This window comes from Muntiacus reevesi, chromosome 8 (genome assembly GCF_963930625.1).
Source record: "Muntiacus reevesi chromosome 8, mMunRee1.1, whole genome shotgun sequence".
Lineage (NCBI taxonomy): Eukaryota > Metazoa > Chordata > Mammalia > Artiodactyla > Cervidae > Muntiacus > Muntiacus reevesi.
The window spans coordinates 56,658,680-56,681,990 of NC_089256.1; the positions used below are offsets into that span (position 1 = coordinate 56,658,680).

At 37.9% G+C, this 23,311-nt stretch overlaps 1 protein-coding gene across 13 annotated transcripts in view; it reads right to left on the bottom strand.

Moving 5' to 3' along the window:
- LPP (LIM domain containing preferred translocation partner in lipoma) overlaps positions 1-23,311 on the bottom strand; it is a 715,161-nt gene that overhangs the window by 113,682 nt on the left and 578,168 nt on the right. For all 13 annotated transcript variants that reach the window (XM_065943106.1, XM_065943114.1, XM_065943107.1 and 10 more), the window contains one exon: positions 10,568-10,737. In XM_065943106.1, the coding sequence (XP_065799178.1) occupies positions 10,568-10,737 (170 nt within the window). The remainder of the gene's footprint in view (positions 1-10,567; positions 10,738-23,311) is intronic.

Sequence of the window (23,311 nt, forward strand, 5' to 3'; positions counted from 1 at the left end):
TACAGCATGGTAGCTGGCCAAGCTGGGTGTGAACGAGGTCTGAATTTAAATTCCATATTCTTTCTCTAACATTATTTGCTTCCACATATCAGGTCCCTTAAATGAAAGACTAGATATCTTATTTAGGGTTCTTGAATTTATTTTCAGGCTTATTTTTAAGGCCAATTTGAAAGCATACACACATACTCACACATACACACTCACTCTTTCTCTCTCCTCTGTCCAGACCCTTTTTCTTTTAATTGAAAATGTATTTCATTTTTTCTCTTCTGAGAGTACAGAGCAGTTCAGAAGACCCTACTAATGCAGACTCCATGCTGTAGATGGGTAATTACCATTCCTTTATCCTTTAAGAGATACAAGATAAATATGAAAGAAAATGAGGAACAGACGCCTTCCCTATTTTCTTTCCACCCTTTTATCTCTAAAGTAGGAAGTTTACTGAACCACTGCCAACAATTCACTCAGCCTAATGAAGTGTATAAGTAATAGGATTAAATAATCTTAAGCCATTATTACAGTGGCCTGATGCTGACATTCATCCAAACTCTGGCAAACACCGAGTGGTGAGTTCATGCTTGATTTAAAAATAAACAAACTAGGGCAGTGGGAAGGTTCTAGCATAAAGTTTCAGAGGCATTTAACCTGGAAATCTGAGACTCTCCACCTTGGTTGGGGCTGAAGCAAATGCTGTCCTATTTCTAACCTCTCCAACCAGAATTTATGCAACCCAACATTTTCTAGGGATGTTTCTCTGGGGCCTGTAGCCGCATATGGTTAAACCTTTTCATGTCAGTCCCAAAGAAAGCAGGTAGTTCTTTGAAGGCATCAGCAAGGCTCATGGTTTCTATTCCTGCCTCTGACATTAATAAACCATATAACCTCAGGCAAATCAGTCAGCTTTCTTGGGTTTTAGGTTTTCTTGGCCATAAAAATGACTTTATTGAATTTCTGAGGCTCCTCCTGGCCCTTGAACAGCGTTCAAATCTATGACAACAGATCAGGATGGGAACTGGAGGAGAGGTTCTGTTCAGTTAGGTCTCTTTGTTGCTCCAGGCAGTCTACTTACATGTATGAGGTTTACTACCCTTACCAGGGTAGGACCACCTCAGAGCCTTCAGGGACGTCCGTGGTGGACAGTAATCAAAATCAGCAAAGGGTTGGGGGTCTATCTGGGGGAAAAGGCTAAATAAAAACCATTAGCAAAGGACATTGCAGTAACTATACCTCTTTCACTAAAAGCTGTGCTGCTGTGTAATTACAGGGTGCCGATATAAATGCCTGTTAAAGTGAGAGGTGCTTTCCAAAGCATATTCAACCCCAGAATCATTTCACTCATGAGTTAATTATTCCTGTAAAATTTTATAGCATTCTTCATTTAGATCATGTATGGCTTTAAACGTTTGTCTAGGTGCTTTATATTTTTGTTATTTCTGTACAAGGATTTTTTTCCTGTTATATTTTCTAAACATAAGTTCGTAATTTTAAAGTTGGTAGGTGACTAAACTTTTGTTATTCTAATACTCTAGGTTTCCTCAGATTTTCTGCAACAATAATCATATCATCTGTAAATATTTATACATCCTAGTCTTATAATTTTGCGTAAAGAAGTCTCAGAAATATAGGCATGATACAATGGCATTCACTTAAAATTAAGAAACAATATATGCAAACAACACAATTATATATACATGCATACAATCTGGTCTTCCCTGGTGGCTCAGTGATAAAGAATCTGCCTGCAATGCAGGAGAGACAAGAGATACAGGCTTGATCCCTGGATCAGGAAGATCCTCTGGAGAAGGTAATGATAACCCAGTCCAGTGTTCTTGCTTGTGAAATACCATGGACAGAGGAGTCCATGGGGGTGCCAAGAGTCAGACATGACTTAGTAGCTAAACAACAACAAAAACAATACATATATATTAGAGATATGTAGTAAAACTACAAATAAATGCATGGTTATAATAAAAAACAAACTTAGTATAGTAGCTACCTCTATATAGGAGTCTTGAGAATGTGATTAGGGACAAGAACCAAGAGATTTCAACTGTATTTCTAGTGTTTGATTTCTTAAACGGGATAATGTATACATGGAATTTAATCTTATTTTATTTTTTTTATTTTTGTGATGGAAATATTATGTAATTGGCATATATACATATATATATAAAACAAAGACAAGGTCATATATACATGTAAATATATATATATACTTTGTTTCTAAATCTCCATTACAAAGACTAGAATGTTAAGAATAATATTAATATAATAGCAAGAATCCTACAAAGATCTAGGAAAATCTAGGAAGAAGACTCACCATTAGTTTATCAAACTTGTACATCTTCTTTTTTCTTCTATTTCACTTGTTATTTTTTAATTTTTATTTTTTTGAGTTACTGCAATTGCTTTTATTTTTAAACAAGAATATGTGATAAATTTCATTAAGTGCCCTTTTGACATCTATGAAGACGGTTATTCAGCTTTTTAAAAAATTTGATCTATCAACACATCGACATGTTAAAAGATCCCTGACACTGTTCTACCATTGGAATCATGGAGTAACCTGAGTTGTTTCATTATGTGGCATTCAATTTGCTAACATTTCATTTAGAATTTCTGCATTTATAAAAGTTTGATCAGCATAGAGTGCTCTTTTGGGAGCAACCTAGGTTAAGTATTATTAATCAGGCTCAGGCTGGCTTTTCAAGATGATATGGGAAGCTTATCTTCTCTTGCTGAGCTCTGAAAGTTGAAATAGCACAGGAATCAGTTGCTCTTTAAAGATCTGAAAAATTCTGTTAGTGAAATTTCTTGGTTCTTTCTCAGGTGGTAGCTCTGCATTTCATCCATGCTTATGAGGTTAAGTCTCCTTCCCCTGTATTTAACTTTGAGCAGAAAATAGCCTCTTTTATATAGAATTTTAATTGCAATAATATTGAATGTCCTATCCTGAAAGCTTCTTCTTCATTCCTAATTTTCTTTAATTTTTATTCTTCCCTTTTTTCTTGATTATCTTCACTGGATGTTTCTTTTGTTGTATTTTTCAAAGAATCATCTCATGGACCTAAACATTCTATTTTTCAGTGTATTGATAACTGCCTTTATTTTAAGTAATCCTTTCTCCCTTTGGATTGCTTTTGTTGTCCATTTCTAGTTTTTTAGGTTCATATATTTGCACTCTTTCTTGTTGCAATGAAAGATTCTAACTTTACGTGGAATTCAACTTTGGCTGCATTGCATTCTCCTTTATCATTCAGGGTTATCATTATCACTACTTTCTAAGAATTTTTTTAATCTAAGAGTGTGTTTGTTTATCTTTTTATATTTCTTCTCTTACTATACTACTGTGTAAACTCTTCCAGCCAAAATATGAACTATTTCCATTTTCCTTTTAGACTACAATATGATGCTTTTCTAAGCCTTCCATGAAGATTTGGAAAGCAGATATAACCTCTTTGGTTGTAAGGATTGGCTCAATCATATTATTCAACTTCTATAATTGGTTTGTCAGAGACTATGAGGAATGTGTTAAAGTTTTATAAAGACTATGGTTTTACCATTTTCAGGCCATATTTCATTAATATTTTTATATCATATATTTCAATGTAATGCTATTTACTGAATAAAGGCTCAAAATTATTCTTTGGGAACGCTGACTTAACATAATGTTTTTTGGCTTGTTTGATGGTTTTGCCCTAAAACTGTACTTTGCTATTAATATTATAGTTAGTAGGTAATTAATGTTTTTTTCCTTTGGTCTGAATTTGCCATTACATCTTTTCCAATCTCTTTATTTTTAACTATTAGTTTTATTGGTTCATGGCTTATCACCATTTTATTTGCTGAGGATTTTCCACACATGTTTTGATTAATTTATTTGTCTGCTGGAATATTTCTTTGAGTCACTTTTTCAGCAAAGGGCATGTACATAAATACCCTTTTTGAGTGTCCATGGAATGTTTAAAAGAAGCAACTTCTAAGGAAGACAAAGTTTGATATACTATTAAGTAATAAAAGCAAGTTATGAATTAGTATGACCTCATTGTGTTTGTATGTGTAAACATTTATATATTGGGTTGGCCAAAAGGTTCATACAGATATTTTCTGTAAGTTGTTACAGAAAACCCCAAACAAGCTTTCTGACCAACCCAATAGCTGTGTGGTTACATTTACAAACCTATGTCTTTACTCAGATAACACTGAAATAGAAAAGAAATACGTGGTAAAATGTAAACTGCTAAAAAACATTTAGACAGCAGAACTATATACCTTTTAAAATATTTTCCAATTTTTCTCTAATAAGCAAATAATACTTAAAAACTGAGGTTTCATTGTTTTGTTTTGTTTTTTTTAAAGAATTACTACCATAAGAAAAAATAGTCTGAGCTCAATGTGGTAATAGAGAAACATTAATAAGGAAAAAGGAAATATAGTAATACTAAATAAGATTTACAATTATTTGTTGGATATGTGGAAAGAACTGGATTTGAGAATCAAAAGCCAGAGTCAAGTCCTGGCCTTGATACTCATGCTCTATGGAAAAGAGCAAACTAAGGTTTTCTAAAACTCAGTTAATTACTACTGGGAATGAATACAATAATAACTGTATCTACTTTCTAAGATCATGAGAGAATGACATGAGATAAAAGTGCTAGAAAAAGTTAAAGCACCACACAAACACCAGTTATTTGTATACTTCCCTGCTGGCTCAGATGGTAAAGCGTTTGCCTACAATGCGGGAGACCTGGGTTCAATCCTTGGGTCAGGAAGATCTCCTGGAGAAGGGAATGGCAACCCACTCCAGTACTCTTGCCTGGAAAATCCCATGGATGGAGAAGCCTGGTAGGCTACAGTCCATGCATGGGGTTGCAAAGAGTCGGACACAACTGAGTGACTTCACTTTCACTTTAACCGTAAGAAGAGGATTTTGCCTTAAGACTCAAGGCATTTCAAAGACAGCAAAAAGTAAATGCTCAAGAAAAGTGAGCAGCAGCAGTTTTACACCGGGAGAAGTTTAGACTTTCAGGTTCTGTAGCACTGGAAGACATGATCAATAAAAATCGTGATTTTAAGACTATAATCCCAGGGGGCTGTCAGTATCTATACATTTTTAGAAAGCGGAACACTCGTTTCAGGGCGGCAGTATGGATTCAGCAATAAAATGCAAGTTAGATCTGTTCCCTAGTCTTCAGTTTGGTTATTACTTTGAAAACATCAAAACCACTGTAAATAGGACAAAGGCTCTCCCCCTTGTCTATTTCACAGGTTCTAACAGGTATGGTAAGGTACAGGTAAAGAGGCTCAGGAGCATTATAAAATGCAAGGGCCTGTGCAAGTGGAAGAGATAACTATTCATAGTAGTTAACATGGTTAAATCTCTCAAGAGTATACCTGACAAATTCTCCTCTTGCTTGAACCATTTTTCTCCTTCCTGGGACAGTGCCTGTGGGATGATGTAACATTAAGAAGAAAGTGTGTATGTTTGTGTGTGTGTGAGCATGGATTTCTGTGTGTATGAGAGAGAGGGAGAGACGGAGAGGAAGATGAGAGAGCAGAGGGGTAATTAAGAAAAAAGAAGGGAAGTTCATGTGAATTTTTCAAGTTTAGTCTAAACTCTCAGGTCCTTTACTAATACCCACATAAAGCACAGGCCATAACTACTTTTAAAACATTTTATTAGGAGGAGTTGAGCATATAAAAGGACAACCTCCCTGTGGAGGTACAAAACCTGCCTCTTAATGTAGCTTGAAAAGTTAGAATGTTTTGACCGTAGCCATTTAGTGACAGAGAGAGCTAAAGGCTACAAGCGTGTTGGCCACTAATGCACCAAATTCAGGAACCTTCAAATGTTTAGTCTCCTGTGGAGTTGGCCTCCGATTTCCTGAGGTCTTTTAATCACTTAGATTGTAACTGTAATAAAAATGTCTGTACTAACTTCCACTGCTGGAGAGCTAAGGGTTGGATTCCATCCACTCTGAGTAAGAGCCCTGGTTTAGGGAAAGATCCTTGGCTGCCATTTCATAAACAGACTTGCTGAGACTCTCTGATGCACTAGGTCTCTAGGTCCAGACTCTTTGGCAATGCTGAGAACACAGCAACTCTTTCATAAATCTGTACTTAGGAGTAAACCTGCCTCATTAAGGGCAGAAGGCCACATAAGTGGGAGACACAGCTGCTGCCTATGCCAACACAAAAATCTTCTTGAGCAAAACATGAACTTCTTCTTCTCATATCTGTCCTCACACTCTTTCTATGACATCTATTTATTTCAGTATTTCCATAGCAACTGCAGCTATGAAATTATCCCAAACTTGGAGGATTTCTAAATTCTATCAAATTAAGCTTAGGGAAAAAGCAAAAAATATTATATTATTAATCAGATCAAGCCCTTATATTAGTAAACCACTTCTTCATGATGTACAAAATATTACCCTTCTTCACTCCTTCCCTTTGAAGACAGGGAAGAAGTTATTACCTCCCTTTAATAAGTGAGGATACTGGTACTCAGGAATTAAATTACTTCTCTAACATCACACCAGGAGAGCAAGGACTAGAACCATGTATACTTATTTATACTACTTTTCTTCCTTAGGAAGCTTAGTGCTCTTAATTTTAATATGTTCATTTATATAAATCCACAAGAATAACCAAAACTAAGAGATCTATCATCAAAGTAGAAAAGAATCTCACTGATTTACTAATTATAAAAACTCAAATTAAAAACCATTACATAATGTACCTATTAAATTGGTTCAAAACAAATGTGAACAAACCTCTTCAAAAGCGGATAAAGGTTATAGTTTAACATTTGGTCTCGTTATTGCTCCCAGTTCTGAAAATAGGAAAAAAATCTTCTTAAAGAAATCTAGTAAAAGTTCTCCAAATTGCTGTAAACTTGGTAACATAAATCAAAGGATTTTGGTTTAAAAAATAATTCAAAATAAAATAACATAAAACATTTTACTCAGTTATTTATAGGCATGTTATATACAAGACTAAAAGATTGGAAAATACCCAATGTCTTTCTAGTGGCAAATGTTTTTAAAATGTAGTATGCAAGCATAATTTAAAACTAAACAAACAAAAAGCTAAAAATGGAAGTTATTACAATGGAAAGCTATATGCATATTTATATTAAATCAATCAATAGAAAATACAAAAGAAAGTATGTATAAAATTAGCAAAGAGGATTATAGTGCCTTAATGAATCAAACTTGTTTAATTACAGCTATATACATGTAGGAATTAAGGATTTAAGAAATCATTGGAAAATATACATAACCATTGAATCAAACATAAAGCCATAACTGGTGCATTTTCACCTAAATTATGTAAATAATTGATAGCTAATTTAGGCAAGAATAAAGTAAATTATTTTAGACTGGTCTCCTTCCTGAACTCAGAACATCAAACAGGGTGGTCCTTACACAGGAATAATTATCTAACTAAACCACAATCTTCACTATTCTGACTCCATCAATAACAACAACAAAAAGCACAGACTGAGGCCGAGCGATAGACTTTCTCTGTTCTGTACAGGACGTTTTTCAGACATCTCCTTTCCACCAATGGAACAAGAGGCAATTAAATGAATGACATTGCTGGTGCTTCCTGTTCTAAGGGTTTTGACTCCAAGAGAGATAGACACAGCCCTACGGTTCTCCTTCATATAAACTCCATCTTCAAAACAAACATTTTGTTTTATTCTCCCAGCCCCCCACCATCCCACTGAAGAGAACTCTTTACATTTTCTGGTGTGGCAGCTTACTGGTCTTATTAAAGTTCAGAAGAAATTAAAATGCTAAAACGTTCATCTGAGGGCTTGAGTGCTGTGCTGAACTCTGAAATCAATATCGAACAGGGGTCTTTGAGTAAAGCTTAACTGAATTCTGATAAAAATTAAATTACATTTAGAGTCACCACGGATAGATCTCATTAAAGAAAAATTCTGATTAAAGCTTCTTCAGAGGGAATGAAGTCAAAAAGGATGGTAAGAATTTCCACTATTTGAATTCATTCACTTTTTCCAAGGATGTGATTAAATATCACCAGTGTTCACTGTCATGAGCATACTATAGTAACAGGCAACCAAGGCCTGTTACTTGAGGAAACACATCCTCAAGAATCAATGAGCTGCTATGCCTGAAACGGAGACGGAAACCTTTGTCTACCCGAGTAAAAGCCCATATTAGCCAGCTTAGACTCTCTTCAGTTTTACTACACACTCAGGAGAGTAAGCAAAGCATTTAAAAATGGGAGAGGGGTGTGTCTGAGATTTCTCAAGCACGATGCATCTCACTGCACTTGTTAGGTGCTCACTTTCAAAAGTGCTAAATAGGCCAGAAATTTTATCAAAATTAATTTCAGAGCAATATTCGTCCCACTACTGTTCCCTGAGCCAGCCAAGTGTGCTTTACAAGAATTGCCACATTTCACATTCGTTAAGTCTTGGGAAAAATCCTGCAATCATCACCATTATATATGAGAAAACAGGCTTAGAAAGATCAAGTAACTTTCCCGAGGAGACAAAGTTTTAAGTGATGTCACCAGATTCAAACCCATGTTCTTCATACTGTGTTATACTGTTTCCCAATATTGTCCACGTGATTCCTAGCTAGGAAGAGATGAAAACTGAAGGAGGCAGCCACGGGAGCATCAGCTAAGTAATGAGAATCAACAGTGCACTCCAAAAAAAGAGTGAAAGACAGACAAAAGAACTAAAAAAAACCAGTATTCTGTGGTCACTTAGTGTATGGAAAAACAGCCACGAGTGTTTCTGGAAGCTCTGCTGACATTGCAATAGAGCCCACTGCAATAAATAATTTCACTGTGGTCCTAGATCTTTGTGAATGACAATCCACACCACTTATTTACAGGGGATTTTGTGATTTTCTCTTTCAACAGAGGTTTGTAAGAGTGATATTTTAAACATTCTTATTTCTTAAAGACATACATTTTTGTTCACTAGACTTTTTCTGATATGTAATTGTTCCTTCCAAATCAATGGGACATCACTGTGTTTGTATTTATATTCTGAATAAACTAAAGCCTTATTGTGTCTGCACTGAATATGAGATTAGTGTGAACCACTGAAGTTAATCTCCGCTCTGACACTAATAAAATGACATAAGTCATTTTCTTCCTCTCTGTATTCTCACTTCTAAAGAGACGAGTTAGACAAATGATCTTAAGTTTTTTTTTTCCAGCTCCGACATTGTGTGGCACTATAATGATGCTATATGTGACTAAGTTGCCTTTAGGGAGGAAAATGAGATAAAATTGAACTGGAGAGATGCAAAACAATATTTCATATTGCAAGATCTTAATCTCAAAAAGATTTCAGATCTGTGCTACAGATTTCAGAGCTGCAATGAGTTAGAGCTGTCAGATTATGGGAAAATCCCAATGAGGCCAGACACTTCTGCAATAAACTTGAACCTCAGGGCTCCGCCAAGTTGTGTATAGCTTCCAATACCTTGCACCCAAGGTTTCTCTTATGTTGAAATGTTGTGGGGGCTGAGGGCCAAATCATGCCTCTTGTGTGGGTTTGCAAAAAAGCACTAATTTTTCCGCTGATAAGCATTCAACAGAGAGATAAAATCATGTAGAAGGATCGCAAGGAAATCTACTTTAGATTAAAAAAGTTTATGTTCATTTACCAAACTGCTCTATCAGAAGACAGCTTAATGTGTAGACTTAAGTAGCCTGGCAAACAGCTAAGATAATGGGACAACAAGTATTTTATAGTCACTCAACTATGTTATTAAAATATAATTGTGAATTTAAAAAAAGGAAACAGCACAACTATTTTCCTTTAAGGTACCCTAAAATATCACTAGTTCGTCTAATTGCATCATTGAAAATTTGCTGGGTGTGACAGGTAAAGGGCTTCCCTGGTGGCTCAGTGTTAAAGAATCCACCTACTAATGCAGGAGACATGGGTTTGATTCCTGGGTCGGGAAGATCCCCTGGAGAAGGAAATGAGGAAATGGCAACCCGCTCTAGTACTCTTGCCTGGGAAGACCCCATGGACGGAGGAGCCTGGTGGGGCTTCAGTCCATGGGGTCCCAAAAGAGTCAGATACAACTTAGCGGCTAAATAACAATGACAAGTAAGAGAAATTCTGGGTAGAAAGAAGGTGATTCAAGCGACCCAGGAGTTTGAAAGAGTACTTACAATCCCCAAGGCCCTGCAACATGTTTATCTACAAATATGACATCAAATATAGAGTGAGGCTTAATAATAAGAGGTGTGACTCTGTTACTTGGGAAACCTGATACTTCAAGGGGGAACATGTTAGCTTGTACATTCATGCTTGTAAGCCCCAGGGCGCTGATCTTCCTGGCAGACCACTAACTGAATGGTAGCCCCAGTCAATGCACCTTTCAACCGCAAATGAACAAGGGACATAGGGATAAAAATTAAGATATGCCAATCTATACACTAGCACAGTTTGAAATCTAATCAGAAGCAAAGACCTGAGGCCACATTTGATCTGGAGTGATGGATATTTTGCCATAGAAGCCATTCTAGTAAATTACCCGAGGACCAAATCTGAACTTACGATGTAGCAGGGCTCGCAGTAGGCTTTCTTCTCCACTGCGTAGAAGGGCTGTCCTCGGAGCTTGTTGTTACAGATGATGCAGGTAAAACAATCCACGTGGAAGACCTGATCCATAGCAGTGCATCCTGTCCCTTCCCCAACTACGTTTTCCCCACAGCGAGCACAGCGGCCTGGAAGAAAAAAGGGATTGGCTGTAAGAACACCTTTAGTTCTTCTAAAGAGGACAGCATGGGGGACACACTACATCTGTCAAGTCAACAGCAGCTACAGGGTCACCACCACTGCCATCATCATCAGGATCACAGTGACTATGGCAGCCACCATGAGGCCAGCACTGTGGGGATTTTACAATCAGCTGAGAGCTGACTCTCACAGACAAGGTCCCCTGGGAAGTGACCAAGTAGAACTCAGGTCTTCTGATGTGGAGGCCAGTGCTCTGCCTCTGATTTGACACAGAAACGTAAGAGGAACTTGACTCAGGATGGCAGGAGTGGAAAGCACAGAATTCTTTCTCCTTGGAGCTGCTATGAGGAGCTACCAGTTAGACTGTGAGCAAACTGGGTCCAAACTCAAACTTCAGCTCCTTCTACAAAAGCTTGGGTTGCAAAGCCTCTGTGTCCAGTCCTTAGTGACAGGCAGAGAAGAAAAAAAAAAAAGAGTAGTGTCTTTTATTTCCAGACAGTACTGATTGTTTTTTCTCATGTTGAGCTGGAATGCTTCCTCATTGTTACCCAATAGTCCCAGTTCTGTCTTTTAAGGCCTCAAGAAATACGTCTCATTTCTTACATTTGACACCCTTTAAGATATTACAACTCAGCGTTGCCTCTAAACCTGTTTACAGTTTGAACATCCTTTAATCATGCAACAGTTCCACAGACTGTAGGGTTCTGAGTCCCTCATGGTCTTGATTGTCATTGTCTAACCCAATGTTCTGTAAATTTTCAGCATTATTACATTGATTCCTGGGGTTCCTGACCACATACAGACATGTGTTTAGCTTGAAAAAAAAAGTTGCATTAAGTTTTTAATGAGAACATTAAAATGTAATTTCAAAAAAAAATTATGTCATTGAAAGGCATTGTGCTGGCTACAGTCTATATCCATAACTGGCTTCATTTTGGGAATCTTAAGCCAAAGGCCACAGTCACGTTCATTTTCCCCTTCTTATTCTTTATTTCTATGAAGGCAAAATGTCTTAACAGGTTATTACAAGTTTACTGGAAATGTCAGCAAGAATCGACAGACTTTTACAAATAAACTTTAGCAAACCTAGTGCTTTTCTAGGTGCTTTATATATATTCACTTATTTCTTTTTTTTTTCATTTATTTTTATTAGTTGGAGGCTAGTTACTTTACAATATTGTAGTGGGTTTTGTCATACATTGACATGAATCAGCCATGGATCCACATGTATTCCCCATCCCGATCCCCCCTCCCATCTCCCTCCCCACCCAAACCCTCTGAGTCTTCCCAGTGCACCAGGCTCTTATTTCACATTCACAACAACTTAAATGGCAAGTACAATTGCTATTCTTATCTTACAAATGAGGGAACTGGGTTACAAAAGTGGTTAATTACCTTCTAACCCAAGCAGTCTAACTTCAGTGTCGATGGTCCTAACCATTCTGCTGTCTTGCCTCTGCTTAGTTCTGTGCTTCAGGATTGCACCCAGAGCTGACTCTATGGATAAACCTCTTACTAAAGGCTGCTTTCAGTGCTCCATCACATTGGACTGACTACCATTTAACACCTAAAAGGGATGGGGGTTAAATATTTCAACTCAGGAGAAAAGAGTCAAAGGTGTTTCTAATTCCTTCTGGTTGCATTGGTCCTGGGAAGTATTTCTTAATATATTCTGTTGCAGAATTTGAATGCCTCTTTAAAGTATAGCCCAAACTATAGAACATTTCCCCACTAAAGAATAGACCCAACTATAGCACATTTTCCTCCTAAAGAATAAGAAATATTAAATGCTGAAAAAAATGCCAAACTCTTCAGCACTTGATATTTTTTTGAAGTCTTGATATCGTATTTTTGACATTTGATATACTTTAATAAACTGTGTGGCTTGATTTACAAATTTATATCCAAGTGTGAACTTGTATCTGTTTTTATTATAAGATTTATAACCTAACAAAAGTACTTTAAAATTTTAGATTGTCATTCCCTTCAGTATCAAAGCTAGGACTACCATATGGCACCACTGTTGCGATTATTCAGGAAAAAAAAAAAAAAACTGCTTTACTAGAAAGTTCACTGTACTATGTTTGAAAAGGATGCTAAAAGTCTTGAGACTTTATGCCACTATCTGATAATATTTCATTACAAAGAACATACTGGAAATTGTAGGTGAATGTATCACCAATCCATAAAATATAATTCAAAAAATTACATCATAATCACAGCTTTCAAAGATTTTTTTCTCGACTGCTTGTGCAAAGTAATCACATTTACTCCAGTGGATACATATTCATCTCCAGTATTTATAGTGGTATCATGTTCACTAACACATTCTTAATATTTATCTGAACTGATCTTTATGGTATTATCTTTATGACTATTTATTCCACTTTAAAAGAATCATTCAAATAACGGATCTAGTCTGGAAAAGTAAACAAATAGTGTAATGAAATAATAATAATCCTTTTAAAATGTAGGTTTAGCAGCAGCAGAAAAAAAATACTAATAATATGAAAATACTGTGAGCTGAATGGCACTGTTAGTGAACATCAGTTAAACACCACCAATCCACCCAGGTTTCGTGGTACATATGCAATCATTAAGAATGTGATGATTCATTAAAAGCATACTGGATTCCTGTGAATATTATAATTTTACATTTTATATTCATTAAATGCAAGTCAACAAAATAATTATTTACTACTCTTTCCTTTTCTAGACACCAAACTAGACTTCTTGAGACTCCATCAGGGACTACCAGTGATCTGTAGACCACACTCTGGAAAAAAATTTGTTCTGGCCAAATGTTATTGACTTTTAGTCATGGTGGTCGATGAGGCAGGTAGAGGTAGCAATTATGATTCCAGAGCATGGTTGCCCAAAGTGTCAAATCTGGAATCCAAAGGCCTGAGCTTACATGGTTTATGGAGAGTTTGAGAGCTGCCCATGAGGATCTAGGGGAAAATCTCAATCACTGATTAACGGGAAAGGTCAGAACAGAGCCCTGAAGGTCAGGATGAAGGTCAGATAAGCTTTGGAATTCTCACTGTATTTAATAGGTATTCCTTAGCTATTCACTTTTTGTCCAGTTCTATAATCTTTATGCTGTAGAAGGAAATGACAACCCACTCCAGTATTCTTGCCTGGAGAATCCCATGGATAGAAGAATCTAGCAGGCTACAGTTCACAGGGTCACAAAGAGCTGGACATGACTGAAGCAACTTAGCACACAGCACAAAATCTGTATGATACCTGGAAAGGAATTAGACCACGTCACTGCCTTCCACATTAATTGTGAGACTATATACATCCTACAATCACATGACAAAATGTGGCGTCATCTGAGAAAGTGCTTTGGAGATGTGGAAGGAACACTGCACCTGAGAGGGCTCAGCAAAGGTTTTGGGGAGAAAGAGGCATTTAAGTCCAATCTTAAAGGATGGAATTGTGACAGGTAGGGATGGAAGAGAAAAAACATTCTAGTTTTTCCACAAGAGGGGATGAGTGGCTAGGCTTCCTGGACCCAAAACCTCTGCAGAGGCTGGGTGGCAGGACAACAAGGTTTTGTCGTCGCAGCTATGAAAGCAGATGGACTGTGTTCACAAGGAACAGTCTTCTCCTTTATATTTTGGAGAATATTCTTCCAGAGTGGGTCAGGCTAAAATGCTAGACCCAGACATGACCAGCACGGCTGCTTCCTGTACTTTTCCTATTCTTGGGAGAAATCGGGGACACCAGGCTGGAGGGCAGTCAGTCTGGCACCTTTAAAATCACAGGCACAGAAAAAGAGCGAAGAACAAAAATTAAAAATAGCCCTACACATCAGCAGGACAGAAAAGGTGCCCGAATGTTCCCTTTTGGCATTAACAAAAATTTACAAACTATGCCTTTTACGGAGGCATTCACAATGGAAAGAAAGTCACTCTAGCATAGTTCTTGCTCCTAGAGGGGCTGGTGCTACACATCATTAAATGCATCCCATGATCTTGCTGCCCATCTTAGAGAGAAGTATCTCAGTGCTTTTCAAGGAGAAAAACCAAGGGAATGGTTCCAGACTTGGAGGCATCAGAGCATGAAGGAAACATAATTGATTAGGGGCCAATGGGAAGTTAAGGGTCAAGATCAGACCCAAGGCTGGAGAGAGGAGCTTATTGGCAAAGCTCAGCAGAGTAACCTAATGGCAGAGGGTTAGACAGCCTGGGGAGAATTTTGTCAGTGAATTGAGATGCCTGAACTAATAAAAACATGTCCCTGTATTTTTTTTTGTTGTACATATGGCTTTAAATCGACCATGGAGCCAGTCAGGGATTCTTCTCATCGCTCCCCCTTCATCTCCCTTACCCTAGCAACTATCACAATCTCTGCAAAATTTCTGAAATGCTTCTTTTCCCTCACATGTCTGCTGACCATTTTGGGCTTATAATCTTTCATGGGCCATTGCAATGAATTGTTGATTGTTCTGTTCTCTCTGATTTAGTCCCTCTTACAAATGTAAAGATGGCTTCCTTGGTGGCTAAGCAGCAAAGAATCTGCTTGCTAATCTAAGTTTGATCCCTGGACTAGGAAGATCCCCTGAAGAAGGAAATGGCAACACATTCCAGCATTCTTGCCTGGGAAATCCCATGGATAGGGTAGCCTGGTGAGCTATAGCCCATGGGATCGCTAAAGAGTCAGACATGACTTAGCAACTAAACAACAACAGCGAATGGAAAGGCTTTATGGTAGTCTTGCCACTTGAGCGCAATTGCAAAGACCCTGATGTTGGGAAAGATTGAAGGCAGGAGGAGAAGGGGACGACAGAGGATGAGACGGTTAGATGGTATCACCGACTCAATGGACATGAGTTTGGGTAAACTCCAGGAGTTGGTGATGGACAGGGAGGCCTGGCGTGCTGCGGTTCATGGGGTCTCAAAGAGTCAGACATGACTGAGCGACTGAACTGAACTGAACTGAACCACTTGAGCTAAGTCTAGAAGTTTAGTTTTTGAAAAAGTTATTTTAGGAATGGCATGGGTACAGAATGACATTACAGGCAAATCTAGTTAAACTAGGGAGGTAAACTAGTGGGATCTGGATTTTCCTTTTTAATGGTTTCAGCTTTCTCTTCTCATCATGTGAATTTATTTCCTGCCCAATATGAAAATATAATTACATTTTAAAATGATGTACTTGTGACAAGTACAGAATTAATACAGTAGATCATAGACCACCTTCTGCAAACCCTGCTTGTTTCTGAGGTGAGACCAAAAATATCCACAGTACTTTTGAGAGTTGGTGCCATGGCAAAAGAAGTTAACATACTCCCAAATTGAAGCGCTATTCAACATCAAAAGTGCTGGAACTTCCCTGGCAGTCCAGTGGCTAAGACTCCACTTCTACTTCACGGGGGGAGGTTTTGATCCCAGGCCTGGAAACTATTAATAAGATACTGCATGCCATGTGGCACTCCCAAAAAGAATAAATAAAAAATTAAAAAAGAAATAAGTAAACTAGTATATTTATGCAGACATGAAGCCAGGTCACATTTGTCTTCAATGTGACTTAGAATTTTCAGGCATAAGCAAAATTAATATTCCATTTAAAAATATTATAATGAAACTCTATATGCCAATTGTGTGATGTATCAGCTTTCATACTAAGTACCTTCTAAAATATATTCTGAACAAAGTCCTATTCCAAAAGTTGAATCAATAAGGTTATACCAGGGTAGTGAAATGATAGCAAGTTATTCCTAGAAAAAAGCTTGCTTCATTTTACCCTCTGTGCACGCACTGGAGTTATCTTCCTAAAGTACAGCTTCTGTTAAACCTATTCAGGAATTATCTTCCACTGAAGGTACAAAAAGATCATAGAACAAGTTTGTACTCTTCGTATGACACGTTCATATGCCATTCACTGAAGTTTCTAGGATGATGGCACCTTCTCTCCAGCACAGCTTTTACTTTAAGGAGCTATGTAGTACTAATGCATGTACTAATAGACAACCTGTTTTTGTAAACTGCTTAAGTCCTAGGACAGTCTTTGTCCTAGGACTGCTTAAGTTTTGCAAACTGCTTAAGTCCTAGTCTTAACTTTGCTAGTATGTTGAAATAATCTGGAGAATTAAAAAAAAAACAAAAAACACTGATGTCTGGGTCCTAGCTCCAGAGATTCTGATTTCCTTGGTCTGTGTTGGGATGTCTTAGGCTTGGACTTTTTAAAAGCTCTTCAGGTGATTACAATGTTCAGGCAAGTCATGCTACTGTTCCAAGGGGTGTATGTTTTTATATTGCTTGTCAGGATAACAGTTGATAGCTATTGCCCAAACACTTCATCTGCATGCGAGACAGTTAGGGGATAGACTGTTAACCATGAGTTGGCTGAAAAAATAAAACAAATTTCTGTGGCATCATAATATATCTTACTTTTCATGAACAACAGTAATTTCCCTAATGCTGTCTCTTTATGTCTTAGACTGAAGAGTTTTCAGTGGCTTTCCATCCACTGATAACATACATGAATAGAATCAGCTAAGCTATCATAAAATAATTTGCCAGCATTAAGCCAGAGAAAGCAATTCACATGTATTAAATACAAGCCCGCCTATAGAACAGGCTTCTTTTGTTCTGCAAATAAATTTAACATATGGCACTGCTATATGGCCTTAGAAAATACAAAGAATGTCAACCAATAGCCATTTAAGGTGTGATATCACATTCCGTACATCATACAGCAAACTGAGATTTACTATTTTTTTGGACTTTACTTCTAAATAATGTACCAATATTCAGTCTCCTATTGTCAGTGCTATTTAGGTCTGTGAATCCTGAAATCCCTATCATGTATTAAAAGCTGGACTGAGGACACATCTAACTTTGTCATTGCTTGTGTATAAATAATTATATTATACTACTTCACTGTTATTGCTTAAATGGTCCTTGCAGAGACAGCTTGCAGATTTGATGGGAAAGAGAAGCAGAGGGCTGATGGCTATTCTCTCTTTCTCTTCTCTGTTCTCTCTCTCATACACACACATGCATAGACAACAGGAAAAGGAGCAATGACTATAGTAGCACTAGAACCAGTGGTAAATATATAAAGCTTTTGGAAGGAAACACAATAAAAAGCATTTTAGTACCAAACAAGAAATTAAGCCAAGTAACAAGAAAACAAAATAGGTCCCCCAAATTCATCAGAAAGAATGGTTCAGGAATCGGTGAACCAAGGCCTGGGTAACAAATCTGATGAGATCGAGAACTTGGTGACTTACTGGTAAAAGTCATTACAGGGTCTAACCATGAGGTGATTTGCTTACAGATACCTATTTGCTTGGGCTTCCCTGAGAGCTCAGCTGGTAAAGAATTCACCTGCAATGCAGGAGACCCCGGTTCCACTCCTGGGTTGGGAAGATCCACTGGAGAAGGGATAGGCTACCCACTTCAGTATTCCTGGGCTTCCTTGGTGGCTCAGCTGGTAAAAAAATCTGCCTGTGATGTAGGAGACCTGGGTTTGATCCCTGGGTTCAGAAGATCCCCTGGAGAGGGGAAAGACTACCCGCTCCAGTAATCTGGCCAGGAGAATTCCATGGACTGTATAGTCCATGTGGTCACTAAAGTCAGACATGACTGAGCAACTTTCACTTTCACATATTTGCTTAGGTTGGACCTTCAGGTAAGGAGGTAAATTGGGAGGGGGAGTCCCACATAGGGCTGCAAAAGCAAGCACGTTTCACTAAAATGAATATACTGCATTGCAAAGGAGCATAACAAAGACATAAAAGAAAATGACTGTATTTTGTCCTCTGGGGCAGACACTTCCTTAAGTATTCTACATGCATTATCTCACTTAGTGCCATCAACCTTTCTTTATTCTTATTTTATAGATAAGAAACCAGGGGTTAAGTCACTTGGTCAAGGTTTCAAAGGTGGAAATGAGGTGAGACTGGGATGGGAATCAGATCAGACTTCTAAAGCCCATCTTTTTAATCAGCACATGGTTTTCTAGGAACACACTGCATTATTCAATCATAACTGTGATGTTTTCAGCATTGCTGAGGAGCAGGATCTATTCCCACTCTCGGGGAAAAAAGAGCCAGTAGAGCATCACTTTTCCAATCCCTCAAGCCTCAGGAGAGCTTAGCGTCAGGATTGGCTACACATGTGGAAATCAGTACAGGTAAGGATCCTTCAGAAAAGAGCCTGAAAATGTTGAACCTCAAACTCTGGCTTCCCACCAGGTACGTTTTTAAAATAATACAGATATCCATACTCCACTTAGACACATTCTGGTTCATTTGGCCTGGAGTGGGGACTGAAATCATGATGCTAATGTGCAGAGGGGCTGGGGACTTTTGTCTTAAAGGAAACCATGTGTTTGTGTGTTCCACAAAGCGGAGTTTATCCTAGAGTATTCTTAGAAAGCGGTGATGTTTGGGACCAAAGTCCTGGCCCTCAGGAGCTACATCCTAGGAAACTGCAGAGGGAGTGAGTTGGCCACCAGCCACCCTGGTTCTAACCTTCACTAAACTAATATGCACAGGCACAGTGGGAAGGACAATCACTTTTTGACAACAGCTTCCAGTCTCAGGAGGAGCAGCACAAACATAAATGAAAACCATACAACACAACAAAAGCAAAACAAAAAACAACACCGCTTTGCAATTTGGGATACAATACATGGTACCCTTTGAACAAAATTAGGTATTCCGTGGTATAAAGGCAATCAGACAGAACTGCAAGTCTTGCCTTGTTACTCACTAGTTATGGGAGCCTAAACAAGTTTTCTAAATTCTCTGAGCCTGAAGTCCCTTGTTTCTAAAATAGGTAGTTGTGTCATCTATCCAGTTATTCTTTCAACCCCTCAACAGATACACTTTCTGAGTTTCTATTGTATTCTAAGTCCCGTGACAGTGGTAACCTTTACTCAGCCTCTATAAAAAGGAATGCATAAACAACAAGGTCCTACTGTATAGCAGAGAGAACTGTACTCAGCATCCTATGATAAATCATGCTGGGAAAGAATGTAATATATACATAAATATACTATAAATATGTATGTGTGTGTGTGTGTGTGTGCGCAGAGAGAGAGAGAGAAACTGAATCATTGTTGTACAGCAGAAATTAACACAACATTGTAACTCAACTACACTTCAATTAAACAAATTTTCAAAAAAGGTCATGACAATGACTGCCTAGACTATCTGGTCACCAAGTTCAATGACAGGAACAGCTACAAAGTGCCAAGTACAGGCCTTGCTTCTTTCTCCCTCAAACTACAGGAGGCAGAGAACAACTTAAAATGAAGAGGACCAGAGGTAGATGCTTTGAATCCTCCTCTGAAGATAGTGGTCCATGTGGGGGTAAGAGGCAGTTGCATTTGTGAGGCAGTTATAAGATATTTACTAGTATGGTACTGGTATAATTTAGTGCTAGAAATTCAATCCCAAACTTGAAAAAATTTGTGGACCCCAGAATGATGATAATCATCAAGATTTATTCACCACTTATTTGTCAAGCACTGTTTTAAGGATTTAAATATTTTATCTCAAGTAATCCTTCCAACACCCTCATGATATAGGTCCTCCCATTATGTTCATTAGAGTATAAGAGATGGCTGCCTAGGGAGATTAGGTAACTTGTCCAAGGCCACAGAACTAAGTATTGAATCTGGAACTGAGACCCAATCAGTCTGAACTTAAAACCCACTAAACCCCTCCTCTAACCTGGCTTTTGGCTTTAGAATTTGAAAATTCTGGTCTGGTAGATGTAAGCTTGCATAAGCCTTACAAAATTCCTAATAGGAATATTAGTATCTATTTTGGCTAAAGCATTATTTCAAGTTAATTTTTACACATAGGCATTTTCATATTCCGATTCTTAATTTTAATCTATTGTTCTATATTTAAAATTCATTTCATGATTGATCTGTTAACAGGAAAAAAAATCAATGTTTACTAGTACAGATAGAAAACTGTGACTGCAATGATCATTTCTGACTTAACAATTAAGATGTGCTCTATGGTATCTACCATGAGAATCTGCATTTCCCTCAGGCTCTACTCAAAGCTAAAAAACCTGTAAGTGTGTTGTGTTACTTTGTAGTTTTATAGGTGGAAAATCTCCACATGTATTTTTGGTTATTTAAGAGCAAATCTACCAATAAGTGTTCCTGAAGCTATTGTATTTCAATATCTAACAGCAGCCATAATATTCTCTTTACAATATTATTAAATAACAAGCACTCCTTATATTTATATATGGGTTTATAATTGTAAATGTACTTACTCAGTGCTACCAAAAAGAGCAAAGTGAACCCTATAATTAAGGCTACTTCTTTTAGATTTCCAGTATACGAAGATTGAAAGAAATCCTGCAAGCTCACATAAAACTTCATCATTTCCATGTTCTTATTTGAATCTTGTAATAATAAAGGCCAGAGAAGACAATTATCTTCTTTTAACAAGTTAACCTAGGAATAATGTTGTGCATGACTTGACAGGTAGATAACAGAGCTGGAATTTAACCCCACTTCATCTAACCCCAAGTCCTAGTGATCTTGCTAGCCCACATAACCTGCAAGCCTGGTGATGAGCCTAGAGATGGGTGATATTTTCACCTGATACTATGTTCCAGGGAAGCCATTCAGTCTTACTTTGGGGTTTTGAATTTTCTACTTAGTGCTGAAATGCTCATTATACATTGTTAAAGGATTTAAAAAATCCTAAAATGTAATAGTATGTGAAAACTTAGAAACCATTCAGTCCAACCTCATTTACAGATGAAAAAGCAAAGGCTCAGACAGAGGGAGTGCCTTGATTAAGATCCTACAGCAAATCAACAGCAAAGGTGAGACCTGAATCCAGGCCTTCAGGCTCTCAGCATAGGGCACTTGTTTACTGTTGTTCAGTCGCTAAGTCTTGTCCATTCTTTGTGACCCCATAGACTGGAGCCCTTTAGGCTCCACGGTCCATGGGAATTCTTCAGGCAAGAATACTGGACTGGGTAACCATTTCCTTCTCCAGGAGATCTTCCTGACCCAGGAACTGAACCTGAGTCTCCTGCATTGGCAGGTGGATTCTTCACCGCTGAGCTATCAGGGAACGTGCACTTATATTGCATGAAATTATTTCCCAGTGGCTGCATCAAATATTGGTTTCTTTCTACTAGTAGGTGCTGTGGCTTGAACATAAGGTAAAGTTTCACTGTAAATAAAATATAGTGTCCGCAAGGATGACTCATACATGATTCCAGAACAAGGGTAATGCCATTACCCTCTGAACTGGCACAACCATTCCACTTATGTCTGAAACACCTATTATACTTTAGACTTGTATATCTGAATGCTCTGAAAATGGGAAAAAAAGCAGCAGCAGGATGTGGGGTGCTGGGTTCTGCAGAGGTGCCATTTGATAAAAGAAGGTCAGTTTCTGGTTCCTGTTTAAACAAAGCTGGTCTGAATCCATCTGTCCACTGGAGTTAATGTATTCAATATTCACTTGATTGGCTCCCACTTTTATTTTATTTGTTAATATTAGGCCAAAAATCACTTGGGTGAAGTAAGTGGCAGGTTTGTGGTCAGAAGAACTGAGTTCTAGTCCTGGTTCTACTATATATCTGTGACTTTGGGCAAGCAACTCAGTGACTCAAAGTGTTACTGGGAGTAACACTGTATCACTGTAAAAGAAATTTTGTTATAAATACTAATGCAAATCACATGCACAATATAGCATAAAATATTTGTATATCTGGGGCTTGTATCTGGGGGTCATATTTTGAGGAATTGCTATGCAAAACTACAAGATGGAATGCAGTATTGGATGTGAGTAGATAGATTTTGAGGAGCTAAGCTTGTTGGAAATGCTGGCTGTGCCATTTATCTTCCCAGTGGAGCTGGCATAGGGATGCCATGAATATTTGACACGTAATGCTACATCAGAGCTCAGAGGGAGACCAAGGCACTAAGTCTTAGATCTTTAGCCCATTTTGCCCTTGTATGTCTGTAAAATCCTCGTTGCTAAACTGCAGTAGGCTTGGATTCCATCTCTAGCGCTTGCATAGCAACACTGAACTCTCTGGGCACTGAAGTGACGTGTATGCATACCCACAGTATGTGAAAAACACGCAAGATTGAAAGTGATTAGTGCATTACTCTTAGGTAATACTTCCCACCGAGATTACGCTCCTGGAAAAATTCCTCTGTCTCAAAAAGTTTGCACAATTGTCTGCTATCACTTGCCCAAAATGTTTGGGATAAAAATGGTGTCAAATTTAAGGAAACACACTTCTCAACTTTCTTTGTTAACATCTGAATAAAACATGAGAAGGTTCCTACTTTACCCCTCTCCTCTTTCATTCAGAGAACAAGTCCCTTCACAACCTTGCTTTGTGTGAGAGAGGAAATAGTCACCCTTCTTTGCCACCTTCAAAATGGTACAATCACTGGGTTTAAAGGTAGAAAAGCTTAAATTCCATTCTAGTAAATCCCACTGGTCATCATCATTTCTGAGGTGCAGCGCAATATTTTATAAAAAGAACAAAGCCAGAAATCACGTATCTATCTGGTAGAAGCTTATGGTCCTGTGAGATC